Below are 25,869 nucleotides of genomic sequence, written 5' to 3' on the forward strand. Positions count from 1 at the left end.
TAAAAATCAGCATGATTTATTTAAAGTCCATAGAGGGCTAAGCAGCTTTAGGCTCCTCTCCGTCTGACAGAGTCCTCAAGGGAATATCAGTAGGAGGGGGAACAGCAACTTCCTCATCTGAAGGAACCTTGTCCGACAATAGCCGAGTCTCAAGCAAGGGAGAGACCTACCGTGGTGGCAATGCTTTACAAGCAGAGTCCACACGCACTGGTGCATTAGTAGCGGACCAGGACGCAACGTCATGTAACTGCTTGACAGTCTGTGAACTGTCAACAACAACAGGTGCGTGAGGACGCACAGCGTCCACTCGAGACCGCTTTGACCGCCTAGACTGAGCAGTCAAAACAACTCTAGAATGCGGAGGTTGACGCTCAGCGTCAAAACAAGTCAACTCCGATTGTTGGCGAACGTCCTGAACGTCAACAGGAGCATCAGCAAGTGGCCTAACGTCCAAATGTGGCTGAAAATCCACACGAGACCGCATCGAGTGTGGTTCTAAACAACCTGACTGACGTGACTTGGCTACGCCAACGTCAACAGGACGCACAAAGGAATGTTAGGGTGGCTGAAGGCCAGGATCTCGATGAGATAAACGGCTAGGCTCAACGGACTTATCGGCAGAATAGTCTTCCATAAGGGAGGCAAGCTTATTCTGCATGTCTTGCCGTACAACCCATTTAGGATCAACGGGAATGGTTGCGGTAAGAGACGAGGGTAACGTCTGTGACCGCAAAACCTTGCCTACAAAAAGACTCGGAGTCTGTGTTACGCTTTTGTTAGGCGGCGAGCAGTCTTCCGATGACTGCATAGGGTCAGAGCTGTCCTAATAGTTAAAACCAGGACGCTGGACCTGTCCTGAAAGGACTGACTTTCGCTTAAAGGGCCTCGAAACCTTGTTCCACGGTTTCTTATGCGAAAAGCCTACGGATGGCGAGGAGAAACAACGTCTCTCTCGTCTTATGGTAGGGGTAATCTTGGTAAGATACACCTGATACCATACAGGGAACGTCTGTTCGCTGATCAAGGCCTCTCGAACCCATAAGTCGTACGACATTACTTCTCCCCTGGGCTTGGGAGCTTGCAAGAGGTCCCGGACTAGGCGAACGACAGGCACGAACAGACGAACCCTCGGTCGCAACACTGATAACACTTTGCGCAATATCACTTTATCACTACGATTTTCTGTTTTGCACTTATTTCACTGAAATCGAATTTTTTAACAATTCACATTAGGTATGAATAAAACTGATTTCTACCTGAAGCACGCAATTCTACCCTCATCAAAAGGTTGTAATTGCGAAATCAGTCGTATAATGTAAGCACATTAATACCAGCAAAAAACAGTAAACATATTTTAAGATAAAAAAATCAGTGGCTGGGGAAGAGACTAAACACTAGTTCATTCAAAACTACGTTTTCAATCTCTCACCGTACAGTGCCTTGGGACGAGAATAAAAAACTAAAAACGTTTTATCCTTTCTCCCCGTACAGAGACTAGGGACGAGAGTAACTCGAGAACAACGTTACTCGCTTGGGACGAGATAAAGATCGGAACGTTCTCTCTCCTCTCTCTCTCTCCGTCTCTATCTCTCTCTCTCTCTCTCTCTCTCTTGATTTCGCACCGAAGAGAAGAGCCCACTTACCTTTCGTCAATAAACAGGTTATTTGACCAAAGGAAAAAACTGAAAGGTTTTTCAATTAAAAGTTCCTTTAAAATAGTCTTTAAAACATTTAAGCTTTGAAAGAAAAAAGAACAAAACGTCAGAATCGATTTACTCTTTCTGCAAAGTGAAACCGTGATACTCTCTCTCTCTATCGTAACGATAGAGCGCAAACTGCGTAGCATAAATAAACTAAACGTTAGTTCATCTTTGAAACAGTACGAAGACTATTCAAAGAAAAAAAAACTATCATAAAATATTTACTAAAAATATTTCATTTAATAAGTTTTAAATCATTAGCTCTGTAAAAGTTATTTACGATTGAAAAGGGCTCAACGTTGTTTAACTTCGGTTTCCAAGTTAGGACCGCCTACTCTCAGGAAAGGTCGCATATAAACAAATCATTAAAATTTATTTTGATGTTTATTATAAATGGAAAGCTAATCGAAGAGGCCTAATAAAGGCGGTTGAGATATAAAATATATAGAGGAAAATCTATAATTAATTTATAACGTGATAAGATAATTGCTAAAAGCCTAAACACACTTCCGTACTGAGGGAAGGGTCGGCCATTTAAAAGTCAAGGAAAGTCCAAAAAACAATCCAAAGTCATCAAAAATTAAATCTATCCAAAAACGAGTTCAAGATTTAAGTTGAAGATAAAACACCTGTACTGCGAAAGCTCAAACCAAAATGAAGTACTTCACCAAATATGTTAAGAAAACTCCAGGTTCTACAGCGAGTATGAATACGTCTTGTCGTCAACGTCGACAGAGAAGAATTGAAGGGTTTGTTTACATGCTTTGTTTACATGCAAGAGTGGTATCTGGCCGACAGTTGGCGCTGGTGGGCACACCCGCAACCTTCATAGCGATCGCTCGCGAGTTTTTTGAGTGTGTTTTCTGTCGAGCCGCAGAGTTGCAGCTATTATATATTCACCGGCTAAGTTAAATATTTAAAAATATAACATTTAACCTAATTGTAAAAATAAATAAAGAGATGTAAATCTATTATAGATAGAAATTTAAATCTTATCTATTAAACCTATGCTTCTTGAAAAATGTTGAAATCTTAAAATCAGAAACATTCTCATAAAATGTCAATGTTTTCTAAGCAAACCATAAATCTATGTCTTCTAAATACTCTACATTAACAAAACAAGTCGTGTCACCCCTATAGCACAAGGGAACTATCTCAAGAGGTGTGCTCCTTATAAACTGATGGGTCATTCTCGAAATGAACTATTTGAAATCTTGCTAAAATCACTTCCGTCCTTTAGTCTTTCTGTTCTGATGATTCTCGTGGACAAACTATTGGTTTAATTTGTTTCAATTTATTATTCTATAATTCAATATTCCATATACAGTATCTTGTTATTTTGTTACTGTAAACTGCTTTACTATAACATAATCCTTAACCCTTTTACCCCCAGGCTATTTGGAACTTTCCAACCCTTAACCCCCAGGAGTTATTTTTTTTCAAGCACATTTTGCAGTATATTTTAATTAAATTGCTCTAACAGCCTTAATTTTCATCATAGAGAGGTCAGGTTGGTCTCATTCTCTTGGAAAATGCCTGAAGTTTCTCAAAAAATTATCAAAAATAAGCAAAAAAAAAAAAATGTAAATAGCATTTTTTGCAAGGACGTACTGGTACGTCCATGGGGGTAAAGGGATGAGTTTTGTGAAACGTATCAGTACATCCTGTGGGGGTAAAAGGGTTAATAGGGAGTTTAACACCTAGTTGGGATAATTAAAATTTTTTTTGCTAATTTAGCAGTAATCTACTTTTTAAATTTCAATATTGGGCAAAAACAAAGCATATTTCTATACTGTACTTACCCCTTGAGAATAGAATTTGTTAAGGAGCTCTTTGATTTGTAATACCAGTTGGTTCTCATGTTTAAAAGTTTAAAGACCCCTCATAAATGGCAGAGGCAAGGGACAGGGACACTGCCCAACCACCCTCTACACCCAAGCTAGGACAAAGGAGGGCCTGTCAATGGCTGCTGATGACTCGGCAGATATACCTTTGGGCTCACCCAAACAAACCCACCCTTAGCTCACAAGGATGGTGAGATTGCAGCGACCAAAGGAACTAACGAGTTTGAGGGGGACTCGAAGCCCAGTCTGGCGTTCACCAGTCAGGACGTTACCATATCGGCCACCACAACCCTATGCGTAACCTTTGAGGATTTCTAGGGCACTCCTCGAAACAGAATGACAAATTTATGATTCAACCTCTCTTCCATTGTTTCAACAATGTTAATCGCTATTCAAATGGCTTATAGTTCAGATGTAAATACTGATGCTCATGAAGAGAGAGACATTTTTTCTGAAGATGATATAGCACAACCAGCACCCATTGAGTATTTACAGCTCTCAGTATAAAGAGAATCATAAGGTCCTTTGAATATGTTCTAAGGCATGTTATTTATTTTTGTTATTACGATTATTAGCTAAGCTACAACCCTAGTTCAAAAAGCAAGATGTTGTAAGCCCAAGGGCTCCAACAGGGAAAAATAGCCCAGGAAAGGAAATAAGGAAATAAATAAACGATATAAGAAATGAACAATTGAAATGAAATATTTTAAAAACCTTAACAAAATTAAAACATATCTCATATATAAACTATAAAAGGACTTATGTCAGCCTGTTCAACTTGAAAACATTTGCTGCAAGTTTGAACTTTTGAAGTTCTACTGATTCAACTACCAGATTAGGAAAATCATTCCACAACTTGGTCACAGCTGGAATAAAACTTCTAGAATACTGTGTAGTATTGCGCCTCATGACGGAGAAAACGCCCGACTTATGGTGACTCGAAGTATAATTGTATTTCTTTGGTAAGAAAATAAGTTAGGAGCATACTGTCATATTCATGATCCACAATGGAGGAAAACAAAAGTAATTAGTGATAATTATCTGGGTTCATAAAATCAATGATCATTGAGGCCAACTGGAGAATGATTAAAAAAAATCACAAATTTTTAAGTAATTTGTATTTTTCCTAACATACTTACCTCGAACTACTTTCTTAGGAGTATCTGGGAGACCAGAATTTTGTGTAGTTTACCCTATTCCCGTTTTCTATGGGGGTTAACCTCAGGCGGAGTGATACGCGCCCTGAGGCGACCCGGGGTCGGAGAGCATGCTTGCTTAGGTCGTGCTCCTCGGTAAGTTTCTGATCGCGACGTGATTACCATCTCGCCGCGCTCTCCTGTCCCAGTGCGACCCTTTGTGTCTACCACGCGTTACCCACGTGTTCACGTTACCCGAGAGAGATTGCCAAGACTAAGGAAGTCAATCAGTTGATGCCTAACAGTCAGGGGAATCAAGCAATCCTTACAGAAGGGTTGGGGAATGCCAGTCATCAAGAACTCGTGTCTTAAATGTGTCCAATTCTTAGGTGAAAGACGGCAGTTTCCCATCTTCTAGGCATATCATTCTATTTCCATAGAGGTATAGCATTTGTGATCTTCTTCTGATCCACAGGATTCCAGTACTGTGGCCAAACATCACCAAGGGATTTTTGTATATGAAGCAAAAAGTCAATACACGAAAGTCGACATCTTCCAGGAAGTAATTTGTCTGCTGCCTCTTTTGCTAAATTTTCTGCCTTTTTATTTCTGCTGCTTCCTCCGATGCCTTAGATGACCGCGGAGGTAGCAGCAGTAGGGGATTCAGCATTATGAAGCTTCATCTGTTTTGGATAACGGGGGAGGGTGGGCTGTAGCACCCTAGCAGTACCAGCTGAACTCAGTTGAGTCCCTTGTTAGGCTGGGAGGAATGTAGAGAGTAGAGGTCCCCTTTTTTGTTTTTGTTTCATTTGTTGATGTCGGCTACCCCCCAAAATTAGGGGAAGTGCCTTGGTATATGTATGTACAGTATGTATTTCTGTACACCCACATGGGCTGGAACCTATCAAAACTTTACTTCCTTGCCTGCAGTGCTACAAATATACAGCCACTCTAAAATTTAAAAACTAAAGGGTTGGTTAGATTAAAAAGTCAATGCCTGCGAGATACTTTTTAACACTAAAAAGAGGAAAATTAAATTCTTTCACTATTGCTATTTTTTCAATAGCAATCAGGATAGCATACAGCTATGCTGTAAAGATAAATGATGCTAAAGGGAGAGCACATTTACAATTGAAAGAATTATACACCCATAAAATTCTCATAACGGTTATTTAAAACCCAATACTTTCCCTGAGCAGAAAGGCTAACTAAACAAAAAAGTATTAAATTATGATGCAATAAAAAGTATCTACTTCTCGTCTAGAGCTGCAACAAAGAAAACTAAAGAATGGGAAACTGCAAGCGTTATACTTACCATTAACCACTAGTTTGTCTCATTAGTTTACTGGAATTATGTATTTTTTGAAAGGAGAGAAAATGGACATTTTTTTTTAATTTTTGGGGTAAATGTCAATAAAATAATCTTCTGGAGAAGAAGCAATATGAACATTAGGGAAGGTTCATAGAAATAAAAATAAGGCTAAAGCAGAGAAATAATGCAGCTAAAAACTACTAACAATTTTTCAAACAGTCAAATAATATAACTATAGGCAATTTCTTTTAGCGATGCAGATTTGCACCGACTCGCAGCGGTGCCCTTTTAGCTCGGAAAAGTTTCCTGATCGCAGATTGGTTGGACGAGATAATTCTAACCAATCAGCGATCAGGAAAATTTTCCGAGCTAAAAGGGCACCGCTGCGAGTCGGTGCAAATCTGCCTCATTAAAAGAAATGGACTATAGTTTTGTGGAAATACTTACAATAGTCATACTCCTCTAGGTCAACAGCATCTGTTTTCCGTAATAGGGGCTTGGCAGGAGAACACGGTGCAGAGAGAGAAGGTCCAGCGTTCGATGCACAAAGCTGGGACATTTCTGGTCGCACTGCATGATCTACACTGTCTTCTAATTTAACAGACTTTTTAATATCTTGTTCAGCAGTACCTGTTCCTTTGCTACTTTTAACTACTACTCGACGACAATCACATGTACAATTAGTATCTTTTACACTAACACTGTTGAGGTATTCCCTCGACACTCCTAAGCTCGTATTTATAGGCAATTTAGTATCTTTAACAGATGATGGATCATTGTTGCTTGAATAAATAATGACACCTGATGGACCAGTGGAAGGCACAGCTGTTAATGAGTATGGTGATGAGTCTTTGGAAGCTGACAGCACATTTGAGGAAGATAATGAATATGACGAAGTACATGTACTGTTATTCGTTGTCTGAATGGGGATGGGCAGGGTTCCTGAGTGGTTGTTCAAAGATGATGGAGAGTAGTCATCGATGTAGATATTATTATTTTTACTAGGGTTATTATTAGGGTTATTTACACTTATTATACAGCTACTATTTATGGTAATTTGTGAAAGAGAAGAGATGGCATCATGAGATGAAAAGGAAGATTTCGTAGTGCTGTCAGGTACAGTACTATTCTGGCTGTCTATTAAGTTAACAGAGGTACCCCTGACTTTTTCAATGAGAAGAGCATTCTTCATATTGCCACTTTGAGATTTGGATAAACCTCTATTTATGTTAGGCACAGAAGCTGTTGGTGGGGAAACACAATGGGAGGAGTAATCAGACACTGGACAAGAATTATGAGCTTGTGTGAGCGAGCCACAAGTTTTCTGTATGGGGGGTAAACTACCTCTAGAAGTATTCATTCCTTTCTGATTTAATGACTCTACCAGCACATTTGCTAAAGGGATAAAATCTGGTCCCACAGGCGGTAATGGATGAGATGACGCTGCTTGTCCATCATGATACAAGTTGGAAAGTGTTCCAACCTTCCTCGCTCTAGGAGGTGGAAGAGGAGCCAACTTGGAACCCGCATGTCGACCTTCACCTTTATGTCTGTCTGGATTGGGCTTCAGGTCTAGTATAGGTTTCGGTGCAACTGGAGGCTTGACTGAACAACTAGGGTTTGAAGGGACAGGTCTAAGTTGTCCTGAGAGATGGAAGGAAGAGGGCCCCCGTAGCACCATATACATCTGCACAGCAGTCCTCACATCCCAATTTGCCCCTACGAGAAATCAACACATTAAAACATGAAATAAAATCTAGGTAATACGCTGTAAACATGAAATAAGTCTAATTAATGCATTGTAAACATGAAATAAATCTAGGTAATGCAATGTAAACATGAAATAAATCTAGGTAATGCACTGTAAACATGAAATAAGTCTAGGTAATGCACTGTAAACATGAAATAAATCTAGGTAATGCACTGTAAACATGAAATAAGTCTAGGTAATGCACTGTAAACATGAAATAAATCTAGGTAATGCACTGTAAACATGAAATAAATCTAGGTAATGCAACGTAAACATGAAATAAGTCTAGGTAATGCACTGTAAACATGAAATAAATCTAGGTAATGCAATGTAAACATGAAATAAGTCTAGTTAATGCACTGTTAACATGAAATAAGTCTAAGTAATGCACTGTTAACATGAAATAAGTTTAGTTAATGCACTATAAACATGAAATAAATCTAGGTAATGCACTGTAAACATGAAATAAGTCTAGGTAATGCAATGTAAACATGAAATAAGTCTAGGTGATGCACTGCTTGCATTATCAAAAAAGTGTTTACAAGTATTTGATCAAGAGTGCTTTGAAAAGTTCATTGCAGACACATAACTATAACTCACAGGAAATCAAGCATAAAAGTTTCTACCTAAGATGGAATTTGAATCTCCACCCTTGCCTAACAAATAAAATGTTCTCTAACTTCTAAATTCCTACCTAACCTTACTTGAAAAGACAATGTTCTTTATCTCGATTACAATTAACCAACAAAGCAGTGGTGTGATGAATAAATTACAACTTGGCTGGTTAACTCCCAACTGAATCCAATTTAAAAATGGTTTTATGAATATAAAATTAATGTTATGTACTATACGTCGTGCTCCAAAATGCAAAAGCAAGTAGATATTCATGAGAATGCACTGGAAGAAAGACTATAAAATTTTAATTGAAAAAAAAAAAAATCATTAGATTTGCATTTCAGAGTAATCAAAAACCAAGCTAATCCAAATAAATCAACAACAGAGGCAATTTTATATTGAGAAATCTAATTTTCAAAGTAATTACTTGTTCATAGCTATACAAACCTGAGTTTTAAATAGGAGTATGATTTAAGTAAAAGCTGAAATTACAATTAAATCATCAATGAGGTACAGTAGAGACAAACTCCTTGCAAAAAAAAAAAAAAAAAAAAAATATAAAAAAATTTCATAAAGTTTCTGACTCTGACCAGATCTCCGTGACTTGTCCGAAAGGGGTCTCCTTCTAGGCTCAGAACTCCTGTGAGACAAGCTTGAGTCAGACTCCAAGGAAATTCGACGAGTAGCCCTGACTGGAACAGTCGGGGGCTGTGGCGGTGGTGGAGCCACACCCAAGGACTTTTGCAGGGTAGTCAAGAAGGTACTGACCCATGCAGGGAACTCAGTACCCTTTGAAGAGTCCTGGGTTTCCCTTGAGAATCCAAGAGGAGGAAAACTTCTCCAAGGAAGAACCCTAGAGGGAGCCTGCCCAGACATAGGAGAGATACTCTGCGGCAACAGATGCTCCTTCGTCAAACGAAGAGGACGGTCCGGGCTAATAGGCACATTAGCACAACTATGAGGAGGCTCCTTAAACCCTTTTGAAAAATCGCAAAATTGCGAGATTCACACGCAAAATCGAGTTTCGCATTACAATGGCCACGATTCACGAGTAGAAGTGCTCGTAACACGAGCACTAGGAGCCATACTGGACAGAGGAAGCTTGGGGTATTCCTGTTGCTTTACAGGATCACCTATGCCAGGCGTAGTCGGCAATGAGGGCCTCTGAGTAGGGGCAACTCTAAGGGTTGGCAAACAAGTCATGGAAGAAGGCATTGTTAAGTGTTGCGTAAGCGAACACTGCGCAAAAACACCCCAGCCAGCAAAGGGCACTGAAGGGGCCTTAGCTGGACGTTTGTCTGTAGAATCAATTTCGGTCCGAGGTCATTTAGGAGAGGGACAGGTTGAGGGACGACGTGCTGATGGACTGCGTGTACGCTTACCTCTTCCTCTAGACAAGGAACGTAAAGACCTTGATCGTGAACACAAGATTTGCTATCGTGAACGTACTGTTCGTGATCGGAGCGTCTAGCTCTCAATCGAGAACAGCGTAAAAGTGATGAGTGCCTAGTTCGCGTACGTGAGAGTTGGCCTCGTGATCAGGAACGTTGTCCTCGCGAACGGCGCCCTCGTGAGCGTGAACGTTGCCCTTATGAACAGGAGCTTCGTCCTCGCAAATGAAAGCATCGTCCTTGTAATCTATCCCTGGACCTAGGTCTAGGATCAGTTGCTCATGATCGTGAAGAACGAGATCGCGAGACTTTGCCTTGAGAAGAGGAACGCCTCCGAGGACAGCGTTGAGACCGTCGGTCTCATGAGTGTGAAGCTCTAGAGCAAGAACGCCTTCTGGACGAAGAGCTTGGGATCACGATGAACTACGATCCTGATGATCTTCAGATTGTCGCAAACGACAATCAGGAGAAGTGTTCCGAAGGACGAGAAGATGGAGAAACTCGTCCCCGCACGCAACTGGGGGAAGGAGTACTGGTTTCTTGAAGATCATCACCTACAGCTGAAGTATTCCTGCAGGGACAAAATAGATGACTGAAGGTTAATGGACGACAATGTCTCAGGATGGCGAGTAGGATCTTTGTCAGCAGGAGGCCGTTGGAGGGGCGAACTAAAGCAATCGCCTCGTCCGCATGTACAAGGTCCAGGAGAGGGCGACAACTCGATAGTCCCTCAGAATAGTGCGAACGAGAAGGAGCTTCAGAAAGAGGTTTGGGGGTGCGATAGGAAGCAGAACACGCTTTCTTTGCCCCTGAGGGAGAAAGATCACACTTAGCATTCTTCTTCCTGAGCTGTCCAAACTTCTCCCATAGGGAGGCAGGTCACTCCCTACATTCTACACTGGGGGAACCCTACTCGTAACGATGCTCTTTACACAAAGGACACAGAGAGTGCGGGTCGGTACCCAGCGATGACATAAAGGTACCGCACGTAGCACCCTCGCGCCCAGGACAGATCCGCACGAAAGCGATCAGAAGCAAGCAAACCTGAAAAGAGAAAGAACGATTACAATGTCCAAGGACAGCCTTAGGAGAAGAGAGAGGAGACTTCCGCTCTCTACCGAGCCCCCAAAAAGAGTAACGTAGCTCACAGCTGTGAGAGTACATGTAGAGTCGGCTGGGTGCCCCCTAGCCACACCCGGCCTGACCGCTCAAGCAGTTAGGCAGAGTTGCCACCTCGCACTTTTAGTCTAATGGCTACCTTCCAGCTTTGCCAAAAGATAATCCATATAAATGACTACAGGTTTGTTAGTATGGGAACAAACCTTACCGGCCGTTGCAGCTATGCTGAAGTCATACTCCTATCAAAAGGTCGAAGGTTTATATTACGTATAAAAACAAATGCAATAGGCTACGGTACCAATGTACTCAAAATTACAGTTCTCATCCTAAATGCAATGTTTTATAGAAGCTTAACCCTTTTATCCCCAAAGGACGTACTGGTACGTTTCACAAAAGTCATCCCTTTACCCCCCATGGACGTACTGGTACGTCCTTGCAAAAAAATGCTATAAAAATTTCTTTTTTCATATTTTTGATAATTTTTTGAGAAAATTCAGGCATTTTCCAAGAGAATGAGACCAACCTGACCTCTCTATGACAAAAATTAAGGCTGTTAGAGCAATTTAAAAAAAATATACTGCAAAATGTGCTGGGAAAAAAAAAAAACCCTGGGGGTTAAGGGTTGGAAATTTCCAAAAAGCCTGGGGGTAAAAGGGTTAAATGGATGAGGTTAACCCAGTTAAGTATAATAGTCATCTCAAAGAGGATTGTTACACAAAGTGAAAACTCCCCCACACTGTCCTGTACATTCAAAGTTTGACCTGCAGACTCACAAGATGTTTGCATGATGGATAGCAATTAAATAATTCAAAAATTAAAAACTTGTAAACATAATGCTAATCATAACCCTTTTACCCCCAAAGAACGTACTGGTACGTTTCACAAAGCTCATCCCTTTACGGCCATGGACGTACCGGTACGTCTTTGCAAAAAAATGCTATAAAAGAAATTTTTTTATATGTTTGATAATTTTTTGAAAAAATTCAGGCATTTTCCAAGAGAATGAGACCAACCTGACCTCTCTATGACAAAAATTAAGGCTGTTAGAGCAATTTAAAAAAATGTTATTTTCATTAGTAAAATAAATTTTTGAATATACAGTGATACCTCGGTACTCGACCATAATCCGTTCGAGATCCGTGTTCGACCTCCGATTTGTTCGAGTACCGAATTTTTTTTCCCCATAAGAAATAATGGTATATATTCTATTCCGTTCCCAAGCACTCGAACAGGCCCAAAATATTAATAAAACGTGTACCTAAACAACAATAATTATCTAAATGTGTATGAAATTGGTCAGAAAATCCTATAAAACAATTTTAAACCATTTACTGTACTAAAATAAAACAATTTTAAACCATTTTCTGTACTGTAGTGAACATACCTTTGAGCAGCGGTTCGATGGCATACAGGGATGGATGTGGAGAGGATGGAAGGGGGAGGTTACTGCTTGGAAGGAGAGTCCCCTTCCATGATGTGGCGGGGTAGTTCTCCTTCAGGAGTTGTTTCTCTCTCCAATGAAAGGGTGGGCAGATCTATTTCAGGGGTTTCTTCTCTTCTTTGTCTCTTCTTTGGAGGAGAAACAGGCTTTGATGTAGCAGCTTTCTTTTCTTTTGTGAAAAACTGGTCTATTGTTAATTGTTTCTTCCTCCTCTGCAGTATTCTTCGAAAATGATACATGACACTATCATTAAACATATGCACTGCCCGGTTTGCTACTGCAATTTCTGGGTGGTATTTTTCAGCAAAAGCCTGCACATCTGCCCACTTGGAACAAATTTCATTGATGAGAGAACTTGGAACATCCTCCCTTACCTCATCCTCTTCTGAAGATTCCTGCTCCACAATCAGATCCTGCTGCTGTTGTTGTTGCAGGTGCAACAATTCCTCCACAGTCAACTCGGTAGAATGGCTTTCTACAAGCTCATCAATATCCTCCTTGTCGACCTCAAGCCCCAAACTCCTGCCCATGACAACAATTTCCTCAACGACATCAGTGTCATCAGAAATTACAGGGGTAGCAGTGCTTGGACCCGCCTCTGGTTGGAAACCTTCAAACTCCCTCTCTGTGACACATGATGGCCACAGCTTACGCCAGGCAGAGTTCAATGTCCTATAGGTCACACCTCGCCAAGCTTGGTCAATCATGTTAACAGAGTTGAGGATGCTGAAGTGTTCCTTCCAGAATTCCTTTAGGGTCAACTTCGTGTCACTGGTCACTTCAAAACACTTTCTGAAAAGGGCCTTGGTATAGAGTTTTTTGAAGTTTGAAATGACCTGTTGGTCCATGGGCTGGAGTATGGGAGTAGTATTGGGGGGCAAGAATTTGATTTTGATAAAGCTGTATTCTTCTTTCAAGTCATCCTCGAGACCTGGAGGATGTGCAGGAGCATTGTCCATAACCAGAAGACATTTCATTGGCAAGCTCTTTTCAATGAGGTAAGCCTTAACCTGGGGGGCAAACACTTCGTTTATCCACTCAGTAAAGAATTGTCTTGTGACCCAAGATTTAGTGTTCGAGCGCCACATAACTGGTAGTGCACTTTTACAAATATTATTTCGTTTGAACACCCGGGGGTTGTCCGAGTGGTACACTAACAAGGGTTTGATCTTGCAATCGCCACTTGCATTTGCACACAGCAACAATGTTAGCCTATCTTTCATTGGCTTGTGACCTGGCATCTTCGTCTCGTCCTTGGTAATGTACGTATTGGCTGGCATTTTCTTCCAAAATAACCCAGTCTCATCACAATTAAAGACTTGTTGTGCGATCAAATTTTGTTCATTTATGTACCGATCGAATTCCCCCACGTATTTATCGGCTGCAATTTGATCCGAACTAGCTGCCTCCCCATGCCTAGTAACACGATGAATACCTGTTCTATTACGAAACTTTTCAAACCAACCCCTGCTCGCTTTAAATGTAAATGAATCACTTTCACTGGTACTCGGACTTTTCTTCACTAATTCTTCATAGATATGCAACGCTTTTTCACAAATGAACGCTTCACTAACACTTTCCCCGGCCAACTGTTTTTCTTTAATAAATATTAAAAGCAACTTTTCCATCTCCTCAATCACTTGTGGCCTTTGCTTAGTTACCGCCGTAACTCCCGTTGCAACATTCGCCTTCTTAATCATTTCTTTATGCTTTAAAAACGTAGAAATGGTCGACTTCGCCATTCCGTATTCTACCGCTAAATCGGACACTCGTACACCATTCTCATATTTCGCTATAATTTCCTTCTTCAACTCGATCGTTGTTCGCACTGTTTTCCTCTTCTCCTTCCCCTTAACACTCATTACTTTCTTGGGACTCATTATGAAAGCTAAAAAAGCAATTAAAAGCACTGAAAATCACTAAATCACAACGAATGCTGATCGCGCGTTGTCTGAGTGACGCTCTCGAGAGAACTGATGCTTCCCGAACAAGCGAGAGTGGCCGAGATGGCGCGATCATCACAAAGCCCATGCGGTCGTCACGTGTTCGGCTGGTCGAGTACCGAATTTTTGGTCGAGCACCGCAGCAAAAATTTCTCGAAAATTTTGGTCGAACTCCGAATTGTTCGAGTATAGAGTCGTTCGACTACCGAGGTATCACTGTACTTACCCGATAATCATGTAGCTGTCAACTCCGTTGCCCGACAGAATTCTACGGAAGGGATACGCCAGCGATCGCTATACAAGAGGGGGGTGTACTCACAAGCGCCACCTGTGGCCAGGTACTGCAGTACTTCTTGTTGACACCACTTCAATTTTTCCTCGGTCCACTGGTTCTATGGGGAGGAAGGGTGGGTCAATTAAATCATGATTATCGGGTAAGTATATTCAAAAATTTATTTTACTAATGAAAATAACATTTTTCAATATTAAACTTACCCGATAATCATGTAGCTGATTCACACCCAGGGAGGTGGGTGAAAACCAGTGTACATGTATATCAAGAAGCTAAGTGTCCCGTATTTCATATTATCAGTTATTCAAAATAACAATGAAATTACAAGTACCTGGTAAGGAAGTCGACTTGAGCCATTACTCTGCCTTAAATAAGTTCGTCTTCCTTACTGAGCGCAGCGTTCCTCTTAGGAGGCTGAACAACTCTAAGGTGCTGAAGTATCAAGGGCTGCAACCCATACTAAAGGACCTCATCACAACCTTTAACCTCGGCGCTTCTCAAGAAAGAATTGACCACCCGCCAAATCAACAAGGATGTGGAAGGCTTCTTAGCCGACCGTAAAACCCATAAAAAGTATTCAAGAGAAAGGTTAAAAGGTTATGGGATTATGGGAATGTAGTGGCTGAGCCCTCGCCTACTACTGCATTCGTTGCTACGAATGGTCCCAGGGTGTAGCAGTACTCGTAAAGAGACTGGACATCTTTGAGATAGAATGATGCGAACACTGACTTGCTTCTCCAATAGGTTGCATCCATAACACTCTGCAGAGAATGGCTCTGTTTGAAGGCCACTGAAGTAGCCACAGCTCTCACTTCATGTGTCCTTACCTTCAGCAAAGCAAGGTCTTCTTCCTTCAGATGAGAATGTGCTTCTCTAATCAGAAGCCTGAATAGTAAGAAACTGAGTTCTTAGAACTTGGAAAAGAAGGTTTCTTGATAGCACACCATAAGGCTTCTGATTGTCCTCGTAAAGGTTAAGACCTTTTTAGATAGTACCTAAGAGCTCTAACTGGGCAAAGTACTCTCTCCAGTTCATTCCCCACCAAGTTGGACAGGCTTGGGATCTCGAACGACTTAGGCCAAGGACGTGAAGGAAGCTCGTTTAGCAAAAACCGAGCTGCAAGGAACATGTAGCCGTTTCAGATGTGAAAACAATGATCCTGCTGAAGGTGTGGATCTCACTTACTCTTTTAGCTGTTGTCAAGCACACGAGGAAAAGAGTTTTTAATGTGAGGTCCTAAAAAGAGGCTGATTGGAGAGGTTCAAATCTTGATGACATAAGGAACCTTAGGACCACGTCTAGATTCCAGCCTGGAGTGGACAACCGACGTTCCTTTGAGGTCTCAAAAGACCTAGGGAGGTCCTGTAGATCTTTGTTGGTGGAAAGATCCAAGCCTCTGTGGCGGAAAACCGCTGCCAACATACTTCTGTAACCCTTGATCATAGAAGCTGAAAGGGATCTTACTTTCCTTAGATATAACAGGAAGTCAGCAATCTGGGTTACAGTGGTACTGGTTGAGGAAACTGCATTGGTCTTGTACCAGCTACGGAAGACTTCCCCTTGAGACTGATAGATTCTGAGAGTGGATGTTCTCCTTGCTTTGGCAATCGCTCTGGCTGCCTCCTTCGAAAAGCCCCTAGCTCTTGAGAGTCTTTCGAAAGTCTGAAGGCAGTCAGACGAAGAGCGTGGAGGTTTGGGTGTACCTTCTTTACGTGAGGTAGACGTAGAAGGTTCACTCCTAGAGGAAGAGTCCTGGGAATGTCGACCAGCCATTGCAGTACCTCTAAGAACCATTCTCTCGCGGGCCAGAGCGGAGCCAACCAACGTCAGCCGTGTCCCTTTGCGAGAGGAGAACTTCTGAAGTACCCTGTTGACAATCTTGAACGGCGGGAATGCATACAGGTCGAGATGGAACCAATCCAGCAGAAAAGCATCCACGTGAACTGCTGCTGGGTCTGGAATCGGAGAACAATACAACAGGAGTCTCTAGGTTATCGAGGTAGCGAACAGATCTATGGTTGGCTGACCCCACAGGGCCCAAAGTCTGCTGCAAACATTCTTGTGAAGGGTCCACTCTGTGGGGATGACCTGACCCTTCCGGCTGAGGTGATCTGCCATGACATTCATACCGCCCTGAATGAACCTCGTTACCAGCGTGAGCTTTCGATCTTTAGACCAGATGAGGAGGTCCCTTGCGATCTAGAACAACTTCACGAAAGAGTCCCTCCCTGCTTGAAGATGTAAGCCAGGGCTGTGGTGTTGTCACAGTCCACCTCCACCACTTTGTTAAGCTGGAGGGACTTGAAGTTTATCAAGGCCAGAAGAACCGCCAACAACTCCTTGCAATTGATGTGAAGTGTCCTTTGTTCCTGATTCCATGTTCCCGAGCATTCCTGTCCGTCCAAAGTCGCACCCCAGCCCGTGTCTGATGCGTCCGAGAGGAGAAGGCGGTCGGGTTTCTGAACAGCCAAAGGTAGACCTCCTTGAAAAGAAAGCTGTTCTTACACCACGCGAGAGAAGACCTCCTCTCTTCGGAAACAGGAACTGAGACCGTCTCTAGCGTCATGTCCTTTATCCAGTGAGCAGCTAGATGATACTGAAGGGGGGGAGGTGGAGTCTCCCTAACACGATGAACAGGGCCAGCGATGAAAGTGTCCCTGTTAGACTCATCCACTACCTGACTGAGCATCGGTTCCTTCTCAGCATGCTCTGGATGCATTCTAGGGCTTGGAAGATCCTTGGGGCCGACGGAAAAGCTCGAAAAGCTCGACTCTGAAGATCCATACCCAGGGAGACAATGGTCTGGGATGGGACGAGCTGAGACTCCTCAAAATTGACCAGGAGGCCCAGTTCCTTGGTCAGATCCATAGTCCATCTGAGAATCTCCAGACAGCGACGACTTGTGGGAGCTCTTAAAAGCCAGTCGTCTGACGGAGCCGGACACAAGATCATGGTACTGCTGCACAGTCTGTGAACTGTCAACCATGGGGAAGCGAGGAAGTACAGTGACAACCCGAAGCTGTCTAGACTGTCTGGGTCGTACAGACAACTCCTTATCGGGTTGCTGAGGTTGCCGCACTGCGTCACAACAAGTCACTTCTGCTGGTTGTTGAACGTCTTCCCAGTGACACACTGACTCCGTAAACAAAAAAATCCTCTAACAAGGACCAAGCTTGGACTGCATGTCTTGCAACACAGCTCAAGGTCTATGGGAGCAGGTGTGGTAACAGACGGGGTTAGCGACTGAAGTGGAACCATTACCTTCCCTGGGAGCATGTTATGCTTATATAAAAGTCCATAGGAGGCTACGCAGCTAAAGGCTCCTCTCCAAATGACAGAGTCCTCAAGGGAATATCAGAAGGAGGGAGAAAAGCACTTTCTCATCTACAGGGACCATATCCGAGAAAAGCTAAGTTCTCTCAGTGAGGGTTTCACTGGTGCAAAAGCAGCAGACTAGAAGGCAACGTTATGAAACTGCTTGACAGTCTAGTGAGTTGGCAACAACCAAAGATGTGTGACTGAGAAGCATGCGGTAAGGTATGCAGAGCATGTTGTAAGCAGAGCATGCTGTATGCAGAGCATGCTGTATGCAGAGCATGCTGTATGTAGAGCATGCTGTAAGGTAAGCAGAGCGTGTTGCATGGCGTGTAACATTTCTCAGAAATTCCATGACCAGTGCTAGAGTGAGTAATATCGCATTACCGTCCATTGAAAGTGCACGTGCCGAGGGAAATGATTTAGACTGTTTTGTTGATGAATTTGATAGCCGGCATGATAATCGTAGAATTAAGCTACACTAAATGTACTATAATCTACTTCACCTCAGGAAAGGGAAACTCGCCCTGTTGGCAACACTGCATTACTTCATGCATGCTTGCATGGGGTTTAATATCAACATAATATTTACCTTACATTCATAACTCATGATTCATTTTTGTTTTGAAGATATTTTTGCCATATTTTGCGATTTTGTTAAAAATATATTGCAAGGAATACATATATATTTTTATATAAGTAATACAAATAACCTCCATTATCATAATGTTTGTGTAGGCATACATGTATATGATTACAAATGCAAGTTATGAAAGTAATGAGGTGTTATTATTGTCATTTGTTATTCCCAAGTTGAATGGGAAGAGGCTCAAGTTGAGGAGAAAGTGGCAGATGCATGCGTTGAGGTGGCTGACTCATAGCATGAGGTTGCTGCCTCAAGAGTTGCGCTTGCTGTAAGGGTTGCGGATGCGCAGTAGCAGGTTCCTGAGGAACGAGTTAAGGTTCCTGAGGTGTGAGCTGCGAGAGTTGAGGTAGCGGCTGCGCAGAACGCAGTTCTTGTCTCGCGAGTTGAGGTTCCTGAGGTGCTAGCCTAAGGAGTTGAGGCTCTTGCCTTGAGGAGGGTTGAGGTCGCTGCAGCGAGTGCTGAGGTGGCTGCCTCATTGATGGAAGAGGTTGTCGTACCTCAAGAGATTGTTGCCTCGCTGGTGGAACCGCAAGCGGAAGCGGAGGAAGTAAGGCATAAGATTCCTGCTCCCATTGCTGAGGTTGCCTTAAGGAAGGCGGAGGTTGCTGCACACCGCTGGTAACTGGCAACTCAGTACGCGGTAAGGTATCCTGAGGAACCTCAACATCGTACGCCTGGCAGACTGGACTGCGGTGAGGCGGAGCGATCGCAGGAGGAGGTGTAACCTTCTCAGCCTGACACTCACGCATTAAGACCGCAAGCTGTGACTGCATGGACTGCAGCAAAGTCATCTTGGGGTCGGCAGACGCTAAGGTCTGCTGAGGCAAAGCCTTAACAGAAGATGAGGTCTGTTGCGGCATCACCTTACCTCTCTTAGGAGGTGTGCAGTCACCTGATGACTGCGGAGAGTCAGAGCTAACCCAATGACTGCATCCGGGTTGTTGAACTCTAGAGGTCTGGACTTTACGTTTAAGAGGTCTTGAGACCTGAGTCCAGCGTTATCTCCCCGAAATTTCTTCTGCAGACGAGTAAAATAAGGGCTCAATCGTCTGCGGGTGGGAGTGACGGTCTCTGTAAGACACGCCCGCAACCACCGAGGATACTTCTGTGCGCCGATCAAGGCCTGCCGAACCCTTTTGCCCTTCGACATTGCTTCTCCCCTGGGCTTGGGAGCTTGCAAGAGGTCCCGGACTGGGAGGACGACTGGCACGCAAGAAGTACCCTCACGCACAACACTGACACACTTTGCGCTAATCACTTATCACTTTTGAATTTCTGTTTGCACTTATTTCACTGAACTCGAAACTTTAAGTGGTTTGTACCTGAAACACGCAATTCTATCCTTCTTTAAAAGTTAGTAATTGCGAAAACAGAATTACAATGTAACAGAAAAATCTAATGAAAGATAAATAATTCAGTGGCTGGAAAGAGACTAAACACTAGATCAAATAAACTACGTTTAAAATCTCTCACCGCATAAAGCTTGAGAACAAGAATAAACTCTAGAAACGTTTACCTTCTTCCCCTAAAGAGACTAGGGAGAAGAGCAAAAACGATAACAACGTTACTCGCTTGAACGAAACGTTTATCCAGCTCTCTCTCCCTCCGTCTCTATCTCTCTCTCTCTCTCTCTCTTGACTTAGAACCTGAGAGAAGAGCCCAATCATATATACTCGTTAAAACATATTATTGTTAAAGGAAAAAAACTGAAAGATTTCCCAAATAAAAAGTTCCTTTATTAGAATTAAAACCATTAAGCTAAGAAAGAATGAACAAAACGTTATAAACGGTTTACTCTTACTGCAACGTGACACCGTGAAAATTCTCTCTCTATCGTAACGATAGAGCGCAAGTTGAACGTTCTGAACGTCAACAACTGCAGAGACAAAACAAAACGTTAGTTCAACTTTGAAACAGTACGAGACTATCAAAGAAATTCTTTCAAAAACATTAAAATAGCATAATATGTTAACAGGTAAAACCGAAATGACGGGCTCAATGTTAATTAACTTCGGTACAAGAAAAGACCGCCTACTATTAGGAAAGGTCGAATATAAACAAATATAAAAATTAATTTAATAATTTTATAAAAAAAGGAAGTTAATCGAAGAGGCCTATAAATGGCGGAGAGATATAAAATAAATCTATAACTTTTGTGAGCAAAATTAAGAAAGAGAGTCTATACTCTCTTAGACACCAACACTTCCGTCTAAGGGAAGGGTCGGCCATTTAAAGGTGAAAGAGAGTTCATACTCTCTTCGTCACCATAATTAATCAAATTAATTCCAAAAACTAGCTAAGCTAATAATAAAACTTCCTGAATAGCGAAAGCTGAAATCTTAGAGCAATACTTCACCAAAAACCGTGAACAAGACTCCAAAATTATAAGCGTATCCATGAACGTCTTGCCGGAAGCACGAAAGAGGAAAAATTGAAGTGGTGTCAACAAGAAGTACTGCAGTACCTGGCCACAGGTGGCGCTTGTGAGTACACCCCCCTCTTGTATAGCGATCGCTGGCGTATCCCTTCTGTAGAATTCTGTCGGGCAACGGAGTTGACAGCTACATGATTATCGGGTAAGTTTAATATTGAAAAAAAAATTATACTGCAAAATGTGCTGGGGAAAATATAACCCCTTGGGGGTTAAGGGTTGGAAATTTCCAAAGAGCCTGGGGGTAAAAGGGTTAAATGAATAGTAAATTTTCTAAATAAAACATCTATTTATCATCAAATAAATAGTATTGTATAAAGGAAATGTGTTTTGAGTGAAACATATATACAGTAAAATATGAAACAAAATTAAAAGCAATTTGCATAAAATATCAAGCATGCTAAAATTCTATAGCATCGGATACATACTCTGTAGAATCTGTCGGGCGAGGATAGGCTCAGCAGGTGTGTGGGAGATGAACTCCCTCACCTTTTCTTCCTCCATCTTACACCTGTTAAATAAATTACTTGTATAGTAAAGGGTATTCAAAACACAATACATAATATATGAGAGAGAGAGAGAGAGAGAGAGAGAGAGAGAGAGAGAGAGAGAGAGAGAGAGACCATTAAAATTATCTGAGAGAGATTTACTTATAAAATCATAACAAAAAAGGAACAATTTTAATCCAAATATATTATCATTATGTAAAAGTCAATTGCACAACATTGACAATGTTAGAATGTAAAAGTGTCCCTTGTCCCATATGGCAATTATTCTTATGTGAAATTCTTATTGTTTTACAATAACGCAGTTCACCTATCTCTCCCTCAGTATATTGCAAAATTGTAAAGTTATATGGCAAATTTATGTCAAATTCTTATAGTTTTACAATAACGCAGTTTACCTATCGCTCCCTCAGTATATCGCAAAATTGTAAAGTTATATGGCAATTATATGTCAAATTCTTATTGTTTTACATTAGCACAGTTCACCTATCTCTACCTTAGTATATTGCAAAATTATAAAATGTTATATGTAAATCTATATGGTGGACCTGCTTCATATCAGGGGTTTCTGAGGGCAGATAAGATTTAGATTTTTCATATTTTAATCATATAATTTCCCTGTTAAAGGCTAGAAGAGAGAATCCAATATGACCTGATTACCAAGGAAATATTATTAGCCCTGCTCTAAGGCCTGTGTATCAACGAGCAAAACACAGGCTCATTTTGTATAAGGGAGACCCAAAAGTTCAGGTTCATTTGAACTTTCCACAACACCTCAGTAGTTGAAAGTCATCTACTATGAGTACTGTAACAGGCAGCATACTAGAAAGGATCAGTGTATACAAAAAATACTCCACTCTACTGTACTAAGCTAGGGAGAAAGGAGGGTTTTCGGACTACATAGCACTTCTGCCATAATAAATTCATCCTTTGTCAAAATGACAAATTTTTTCCTTAACCCTTTTACCCCCAAAGGACGTATTGGTACGTTTCACAAAAGCCATCTCTTTACCCCTATGGACATACCGGTACGTCCTTGCAAAAAAATGCTATAAAAAATGTTGTTTTCATATTTTTGATAATCTTTTGAGAAAATTCAGGCATTTTCCAAGAGAATGAGACCAACCTGACCTCTCTATGACAAAAATTAAGGCTGTTAGAGCAATTTAAAAAAAATATACTGCAAAATGTGCTGGGAAAAAAATAACCCCTTGGGGGTTAAGGGTTGGAAATTTCCAAATAGCCTGGGGGTAAAAGGGTTAACAATACGAACCTGAATCTGTTACTATAGGAGATAGATATCAGCAAAGCTGGAACACAGTAGTTAAAACTTTAATGACGTGTAAACAACCGGCTAGGTAGTCCACCTGTCGGGTCTCCCCGCTGGCTCACTGACAACTCGCTAAAGATACAAACGGGGCGTACTTGGGAGTTAATGTTATCGGGCAAGTTTGAGAAATGGACTCAGGTTTGTATAGTTAAGGAAAATAAAAATTATTTCTAAAATTTACCATTTTTTCCAACATAAATACTGACCCTTGATAAATAATGGTAAAACTAACCTTTTCTTCTCTATAAATTATTCTCTGGGATGCAAAATAAATCCACAAAGAATTACAAAAAAAAAAAAAAAAAAAAAAAACTGGCATCCTATTCCCATAAAATATTTATTTCACTCTTGCTTACACTTTATAAACCATACATTCGTATTTTTGTATATACCTTGCGATCTAAGTAGGGGGTATGGGGGCCTTGCCTGCAGACTAGGTCTGTGACCTGGTCAGGTTTGTGACCTGGGAAGGGGGGTTTGGGGTGTCTCACCCCTGGTTAGGTCTCTGACCTTGGAACTACTAGGTTAGGTTAGGTGGGGTGAGTTAGGTTCTCTGACTTTCAATGAATTTCGTAAGTGTTTGATAATGACGTTTTTTTTTCTTTTTTTCCCCCACTCAAAGTCCCAGGTTCCCACCTTTGTCCCTCGGGAAGGGGGGAATAATGGGAGAACGGTTTACTGGCTGTGAAAATGAAGGTCAAATTTGTTGAAAGCACAATATTTACTGTAGGAAAAGTAGTTTTTTCTATTGGAAATGTAGTTCCGTGTTGTTCTATAATTTTACCCTTTCCTCTAGGTAAGGGTAGAAGAGACTCTTTAGCTATGGTAAGCAGCTTTTCAGGGAGAATAACGCTCCAAAATCAAACCATTGTTCTCTGGTCTTGGGTAGTGCCATAGCCTCCGTCACTGTCTTGGGTTAGAGTTCTCCTGCTTGAGGATACACTTGGACACACTATTCTATCTATTTTCTTTCCTCACAGGGGTATTTTTCTTTTCCAACTACTGTTGTGGCTTGGCTAGAATTCATAATATTTTTCATTTTCTGTTAGGAATATTGCGCTTAAAGATATATTTACCTTTTCATACGCTTGTTTTCTTTACTCGGGTTAACCTATCTCTGAAACTAATAATACATTGCATCATAACGGGGGTGGGGGGATTGCAGATAGGTACTGTATTATTACCATGGGATGTATGTATGATAGCGGCCACCTGTGAGTATGATGACGGCTGAATAAGAATACGGCAGTGTACGAGGGGTCACAGGCGGCGTTAGCCCCCCCGATAGGTAAGTAAGAACAAGGCTTGTAGGTTAAGGTGGGGGGGGGAGTTAAGGTTAGACTCAACTTTTTTTAATGGAGCACAATTGCACTGACTCGTAGGGGTGCCCTTATTATTATTATTATTATTACTTACTAAGCTACAACCCTAGTTGGAAAAGCAGTATGCTATAAGCCCAGGGGCTCCAACAGGGAAAATAGCTCAGTGCGGAAAGGAAAAAAGGAAAATAAAATATTCTAAGAAGAGTAACAACAATAAATATCTCCAATATAAACTATAAAAACTTTAACAAAACAAGAGGAAGAGAAATAAGATAGGAGAGTGTGCTCGAGTGTACCCTCAAGCAAGAGAACTCTAACCCAAGACAGTGAAAGGCCATGGTACAGAGGCTATGGCACTACCCAAGACTAGAGAACAGTGGTTTGATTTTGGAGTGTCCTTCTCCTAGAAGAGCGGCTTACCATAGCTAAAGAGTCTCTTCTACCCTTACCAAGAGGAAAGTGGCACTGAACAATTACAGTGCAGTAACCCCTTGGGTGATGAAAGAGTTTCCTGCTAGCTGATTGGTTAGAATTATTTTGTCCAACCAATCAGCGATTAGGAAACTAATTGAAAAAAATTGACTATACTGATGTCCATTTTTAATGCACGGTGCAGGAAATGGCCGCTGATATACAAAGGCTCCACTATCATTATTAGCCTATAAACAAAGAGGAGTCTTGGGTAAGAACATATCTCTTTTCTAATCCTATCATCTTGTTAAGCAACTTTATAATTTGAAAATTACAGGTTCTGAGAGTTATCAATGCCTAAAACAGTTCAAAATACAAAATAAAATACACCTACGACACATCTTTCGTTAGTTATTCATAGTTACCAGCTGACCTTTGCCTCAAGTAACCTGAATTGTGCTTTGCCTCGATTGATTGATTGATTTCAAGTTTTCAGGTATCCTGACATCTAAGGTCATTGCCGCCGACTTTGCCTCGAGTAACCTTAATTGAGTTTTGCCTTGAATGGGTGTATGTATGATAGCAGCCACCTGTATGTATTATTATGTCTAACTTAGAATACGGTAGTGTAAGGGGGGTCGCAGAGGTCACTAGTCCCCTGTTAAGCAAGTAGGAAAGGACACGGCTTGTAGGTTAGGTTAGGGGGGGAAAAATTTGGGATGGCTGATGTCCATTTTTAATCAACGTGTGAGTGTGACGGTCTGAACGATCCCCCGGTCTCAGAATTCTCCTTGACATTGTATAATTGTTATTTTACGCCATTAGCTCGCTTCGCTCGCATGAAAATAAAACATCAAGCTCGTATGTACTGGCAAGCGGTAATGTTGAGCTCCGCACGCTAACATTACAGGAAAATAAAACATCAACCTCGTATGCACTGGCAAACGGTAATGTTCGCACATGCGCAGATCATCAAGGAGAATTCTGAGACCGGGGGATCGTTCAGACCATCACAGTGAGGAACTGGCCGCTGATATACAAAGGCTCCAAGCTGTGTTTCGAGTAACCTAAATTGACCTTTGCCTCACATAACCTGAATTGAGATTCACCTCGAGTAACCTGAATTGACCTTTGCCTCGCATAACCTGAATTAAGATTCACCTCGAGTAACCTGAATTGACCTTTGCCTCGCATAACCTGAATTAAGATTCACCTCGAGTAACCTGAATTGACCTTTGCCTCGCATAACCTGAATTAAGATTCACCTCGAGTAACCTGAATTGACCTTTGCCTCGAGTAACCTAAATTGAGCTTTGTTTGAGTAACCTAAATTGACCTTTGCCTCGAGTAACCTAAATTGAGCTT

At 41.6% G+C, this 25,869-nt stretch overlaps 1 protein-coding gene across 1 annotated transcript in view; it reads right to left on the bottom strand.

The window, feature by feature from the left end:
• LOC137650192 (OTU domain-containing protein 7A-like) overlaps positions 1 to 25,869 on the bottom strand; it is a 62,818-nt gene that overhangs the window by 36,414 nt on the left and 535 nt on the right. The window contains exons 2-3 of the mRNA XM_068383369.1: positions 21,364 to 21,446; positions 6,440 to 7,711 (exon numbers count right to left, since the gene is read on the bottom strand). Of these exons, the coding sequence (XP_068239470.1) occupies positions 6,440 to 7,711; positions 21,364 to 21,439 (1,348 nt within the window). The 5' untranslated portion in view covers positions 21,440 to 21,446. The remainder of the gene's footprint in view (positions 1 to 6,439; positions 7,712 to 21,363; positions 21,447 to 25,869) is intronic.

This window comes from Palaemon carinicauda, chromosome 11, assembly GCF_036898095.1.
Source record: "Palaemon carinicauda isolate YSFRI2023 chromosome 11, ASM3689809v2, whole genome shotgun sequence".
Lineage (NCBI taxonomy): Eukaryota > Metazoa > Arthropoda > Malacostraca > Decapoda > Palaemonidae > Palaemon > Palaemon carinicauda.